General features: G+C 34.2%; 1 protein-coding gene across 1 annotated transcript; it reads left to right on the top strand.

The window, feature by feature from the left end:
• The first annotated feature begins 443 nt into the window (after window positions 1-443).
• Window positions 444-1,583, top strand: LOC127840744 (uncharacterized). The gene is made up of 2 exons (XM_052369160.1): window positions 444-668; window positions 1,173-1,583. Exons 1-2 carry the CDS (start codon window positions 444-446, stop codon window positions 1,581-1,583), a joined length of 636 nt encoding a protein of 211 aa, XP_052225120.1.
• Window positions 1,584-6,362: the final 4,779 nt, after the last annotated feature.

Below are 6,362 nucleotides of genomic sequence, written 5' to 3'. Positions count from 1 at the left end.
CCGCAAGTTAGCTTGTGTTGAGTTGACGGACTGGAACAGACAGTCAGTGCCATTGTCGATAAAGGTGAAGCGTATCTGCTTTAAGATTGTATTGATAAAATATACATATAAATATATATTAAAGGTTGACATATATGGCAACAAAGTATTGTGAAAATTGTGCTTGCTGTGCTTATAAGTAAAATTCTATATGTGGCGGTATTTGTAAGAGAATTCTAGACCACCGACATAAATATCTTTGGAATATCTCGAGTTATCACTACTTCGTCGTGTTGTAGAAGAATCTTATAGAAACATAAATGTTCGTTTGTTCAAGTCAAGCGCTTACGCTGAGAGGATTTAATAAAGTTTAAAACAATAAAATTACTAATTACCCAGCTTTAAACACGACGATGTCACATATAGATTTTTACCGGAACTCAACGAATAACACTGCAGTGGATATGTCAATGCCAAAATACATAGATGTGTCAACGTACAATCTCCTTCAAGATTTGAAATCAAATTACGCGCATGTTCACGGATATCTCAGCACGGTGGTGTGTGTTATAGGTATTTTAGCGAACGTCGCAAATGTTGTGGTGCTCCATAAAAAGCACATGCGAACGTCTACAAATATCATACTCATGTGGCTGGCCGTTGCCGACCTATGCAAAATGCTTGAATACGTTACATTTGCACTGCGCTTTTATGTTTTCAAAGAGGAGGGAATGCCGTCGATGTTTTACAATCGAACGTATGGATGGATGTGTTATCTGCTGTTTCACGCCAATTTCAGTTTAACTATGCATTCTATATCCATATGGCTAACTATCATGCTTGCCTCGTTTCGGTTTATTTATATTTTCCTTTATTCACGAGCAAAAAAGTATTGCAATACAAGGAACACGAAAATGATGATCTTAATAATATACATCAGTGCGGTGATATTGTCTATACCTAATTATATTTCCAATTATTGGGAACGCACTAACGTAACCAACACTGTCAATGCAGGAAACGAGACCGTATACACATTTTACCAACGTAGCCATGGGTCTTATATACACATATTCGACATGAATTACTGGATCCAGTCAATCTTAATCAAGCTTGTCCCATGTGTGCTTCTGACAATTCTAACAATAATGCTGATTCTGGGTCTACGGCAGGCGCATCAAAATCATGTTCAGGTTAAATCACAAGGAATGCGCAAGGATGATGTAGAGAAGCACCAAGAACACTACCGCACGACGGCAATGCTCTTGGTAGTGGTTATACTATTCTTGATTGTTGAGCTGCCACACGGAATCCTGAAGTTGCTTATGATCTTTATGCATGAACTACATGATGAAGTGTATAATCCTCTTGGAGATATCTTGGACATTGCTTCATTGTTGAATAACGGTGTAAACTTTGTTTTGTATTGTTCGATGTCAAAGGAATTTAGGGATACATTCATCGCAACGTTTTGTAAATGTGCCAATGCCGATGAAGAGAGGGAAAAGTGGATAAACAAAACTTTGATTTCAAAACTCAATGAAGCCCACATAGTAAGGCTTTCCAAGCCACATGCCAATGGATCGCTCGGTCACATGGTTTAGTTGTCGTGGCAATTAGGGATAGAATGGTTTAACTCAGAGCAAGATAATCAGATAACCAATGTTTCGAAATTTTCTTGCACATAATGGAGGGATGCATAATCAGAATTAAATGTCATATAATTACAAATTGATGCATATCGGTGCTCGTTGTCTCAAGATTTCATTCGCTTAAATCCATTAGCTAATATTTCCAGTGCTGAAGGAAATCAAATTAGACATAAATATGAACGGCATTTAAAAAGGTTCTGCTGCATCATTTTATGTTACATGCGGTTTATCAGACATGAAAATCATACTACTTTGTAAAGAAACTTTCTTAGATTATATAAATAGTTGTTGGAGTTCACTTGTTTAAAAAGAATACTATGATATTGATACAAATATATAGGTTTTGTGCATACATAGTCCGTATTCTTCATTGATTAAGGTATATACAAAATATGTAGATAATTGAATGCTCAAGCGTGCATTTGTTAATTAGCACTGCGCGTTAAGATATTTAATTTTAAAACCCAATTCCCCAATATAGCCTTCATATTGGTATTTTATGTTGGAAACATTTCTTTTGTTTGTCATTGTTGGATAAAATTTAATTATCATATAGGTTTGTCTAATAAAAAATTCTGATAAACATTTTGTATATATAAACTGATTACCACTGTTATATGAAAATAGTACCTAAATGTAGATAAAACATTGTATGAAAGGGCGTATTGTGTATATCAGTGTCCGACAAATCCATTGCCCGGAGCCCGGGGGCTACCGAAATTTTTCATCGGGCTACTGAAATTTTCCAGCTGACGCCCGCCGGGCTACTATAAATCTATAAGAGCGGTAGCCCGGTTTATTGACAGACATACGTAGAATAAACACGCTGACCATGTGTTTGTACACTGTGTATGGCTTAAAATCCGGTTACAAAGTGCAATCAATTATCTAATCAGTCATCAATCACTTGCGGTAATGTCGATTGTAAACCGTAACAGTGTATTTTAATCATCCAATCAGAATCAACATCTGCTAATAATATAATGAGAGCCGGTATGATAGTTGGCGCGCATGATGCAACATCATTTCGCAATTTGGAATTCTTTGTTAACCGCGACAGTGAGTAATAGCGACAACGTTTTTGATGTCGGTAAATATCCAAGGACGCCGAACATTAAATAAATCAAAACAATAGCGGATTCTTCAAAACGGTAACGAAACCGAAAATGAATATTAATTACAACGGTGTGAACGCGGCTAACACCTGCTAATTAGTTTGCATTGTCAATTAATGATTGGATTAAAGAAGCGACTGTTAATCGATATCCCATATATGCCCGATTTATATTTTTAAAACCAAATTATGGGTGGGTAATATAGACGATAAGAGTCATAGACACAAACGTTTGAAATTTTCGAAAGGGTCAAATGAATTTCGGCATAATGTTCTATTTAAAGATATGATGAAATAAGCTCCCAATCAGGACCGAGGTATTGCAACATGCGTAAATCACCTGACACGGATTGCACGCGTCGTGTACAGCTATTTTAGGTTACAAATTCTACATTAAATAAATGAATTTCTTTGTCTTGATAAAAAGCGCGCGAAAATTGGCGTGGGTTTATTTATTTGTAAATAAAAATTTCGAAGCGGGTACAACATTGAGATCATTTAATTTCCATCAAAAGTTTCGTTGTGAATTTTAACTTAAGTACCGGGGTATCTCGCGAATTATTTGGCATTGACATTTCCGCTTAATAAAATATAATGTAAACACGCTGTATCGTTACCGTTACGCTGTATCAGTTCCTTCATTATTGAAACAATTACTGTATTGTATACTGACTGCACACAAGTGTCGTAACATACGGATGAAATACGTATATTCGGACAGTACTTAAAGTCGGACACGAGTAAATAAATGATTTAATACTCTCTTGATTTTTTGAAACTCGGTATTTGTTGATAAAATGGGCAATTGCATTGATTAACACCATAAGAGTCAATAGTATTGATTACCTAAACGCTTTATTAACGTTTTCGACTTTACGTACCGTCCGAATTTAAGTACGCATACATGTGCACATACATGTAATATCTACATGTAGTATATGATTTTCTTTTGTACATTTACATTTAAGTACACGGTGCCTGTACTGTAACATAAATTTATGATATTGACTGTGTACATTAGACTACTTGCTGTATTATGTATATGTATATGTATGTATACATATTATGTATATGTAAATGAAGAAATAAAATAAAGATGAAAACTTGCCTCTTATCATTTTGCAGGTAAATTTTATGGGCGGCCAAATATTTTTATTGGTAGCCCAGTGGGCTACTTGAAAAATAAGAAATTTTTCCGACACTGGTATATGAATGTAAAACTCAAGTTCAGAATTAGTAGACTTTATAGCCGTTTTATGAACCGCCGTTTCGGTCTGAACATTTAAGTGATCATGGTATAGTGTAAGGATTGATAAATATTTCCGTCACTGCCATTTTTGCCCCTCATATTTTCAACAGGTTTAAAAGTATATCTATACTACGTGTGCTTCTATTTGAAATCAAATCGATGTTAAATATATAACGGTATCATTACAACGTTCGTTATGTTCATGTCTTTGTCTTTGTTGCTATTGATTACTTTCCATATTAAGAAAATAAGACCTTTATGTATCGAATGTAAAAAGCATATACGTATTTATTGAACTAAAATTTTATTAAATCAGTTTTGTAACAACTGTTTTAGTCTAGCTTGTAAACAATGATGCGTTACATATCTTAAACCATATGCATTTATGTCTATTTCATGTATTTAGGATTTATGCGAAATAAAACATTCATTATGAGTTGGTGTTGAATGTGCATGGATACATTATTTCCGAAAATATGTCGTTGTTATGTTTAACTGTAAAAACTAAACAATTCAATTTATGTTTATTTAAGTCCATTTTACTAACAGCTAAAACTGTTCATGGAATTTAAAGGTTGACAAGTAATTTTTTATCGTTTGTAGTTAAATATCTTTGGGATTCTCTCCTTAGACTAAAACCCAAATGAGTGGCACGTTGTACGCGGGTCGTAGTAGGGGCAATGTTTATGTAATGCATGATCAACAAGATATAATTAACAGAAAGAACTGCGTCAATCTACACGAATGATCGTATAAATAGAACTTATGATTCCATTGATGAAACACCACCAACATTTCAGCTTAATCAATGTTTTCCTTCATATTGCGATTAACAATAAAACTGTGTACGATGAAGCTGTTTCGCGAGAGAGTTGATAAATGATTATTTTATTTTATGTATGAACGATTGCCACTTACTTGTCTTTGCTGTAAATGTAAAACATCGCATATTACCAACACCAAGAGTGGAAATTATGTTCGGTAAGTGGGTTATATCACCTTCCCCGGACGCGTCGATGAGGCAATGTTCAACAACTATTGAAAATGGATCTTGTCTACAAATATAAGGTCATTATTACAAAAAAAAGATTAAAAGACTAACATTACTTTCAAGTTTTCAAGCATCTTTGCTTATAAAAACACGTCTGCTCGTTTATATAATCACGTTAAATAACGTGTTTTTATTAGATGTTACACATGAAGCAAAGTTCTGTTAAAGCAAATCCATGGAAAACTACAAGCGAGACTCGCAATAATGATGTCGGAAATGGCAGAGTAAATTAGTATTATTAAAGTTGGAAGTACTAGGTTTTCTCACAAATCTTTTTTTTACATATGCGACTGAGTGTTGTCGTGTATAAGTGGTGCTATATATGTTGTTGTATATTTGAAAGCTTCCATTTTTATGCCCATCTATATCCTCGAGCAAGCATAGCGCGGTTGTTCAATGAGGTATTCTATATAAATACAAAAATACGTTATTCGACACACGAATGTGCCTTTGGCGAAACATGTAACGTCTACTCACATATCATGTTCTCAAGTGTGTGGAATCGCTGCGATAAAAAAAGGCGATGGTGAAGTATCAGTTGATACCCACGTTAATTGATCAATCACGTTTTTATATCTATGAACATTTAAAATACCATGATTGTATAACAATCACTATTTACATCAAATCCTCGAACAAACAACATAGGACAAATATGCTTTGAAAGTATGGCAAGAAAAACATCAGTCTCTGGGTGATTTAAACGTTTGTCAGACCAATATAGTAATTTAATATTTCCCTTCATAATGTTTTATTATTTAGAGGAAATTTGTTCATGTCAGTGTAAGACCGTTTGCTATTTCACGAGTGATCATAGAAAATATATTTTCGCCACGAGTGAAAAATTATTTTTCTTTGATCACGAGTGAAATAACAAACGATCTAACACTGACATGAACAAGTTTTCTGTTTCTTGTAAGCCCCTTTTTCAATAAAATAATTAACAGCCGTTTCCCTTTCGCTGAAAAGTTACCCTTTCTCCCGTGGCGTGCCTCAATACATTTCAATACACAAAATGACGTCAGTAGTGTTTGTTATACCAGCGAAATTCTCCGGTTTAACTCTTTTACAATGTTAAAAACTGGTGAAAAAAAGCATAAAATAAAAAGAACATTTGTTGGATTCGGTGGAATCAAGTACTTGTACTTGTTAAGTGGGTCGAACAAGTACATGTTAAGTGGGTCAAACAAGAGAAGTAAATCTTGATATGATAATCTAAAAATAGAAAAAGTAATTCCGAAAATGTGTTATTTTCACCGGTGAAAAATAACAATTTGTTTATTTTTCACTGCTGTTATTTCACTGAAGAAATGTCAT

This window comes from Dreissena polymorpha, chromosome 8, assembly GCF_020536995.1.
Source record: "Dreissena polymorpha isolate Duluth1 chromosome 8, UMN_Dpol_1.0, whole genome shotgun sequence".
Lineage (NCBI taxonomy): Eukaryota > Metazoa > Mollusca > Bivalvia > Myida > Dreissenidae > Dreissena > Dreissena polymorpha.
Note: the sequence above shows the minus strand (reverse complement) of the source record. Positions and strands in the feature narration are given on the sequence as shown.

Coding starts and splice junctions, on each gene's coding strand:
- LOC127840744 (XM_052369160.1), top strand. CDS start 444: ATGTCAATGCCAAAATACATAGATGTGTCAACGTACAATCTCCTTCAA. Junction 669..1,172: donor TATGCAAAATGCTTGAATAC/GTTACATTTGCA, acceptor AATCATGTTCAG/GTTAAATCACAAGGAATGCG.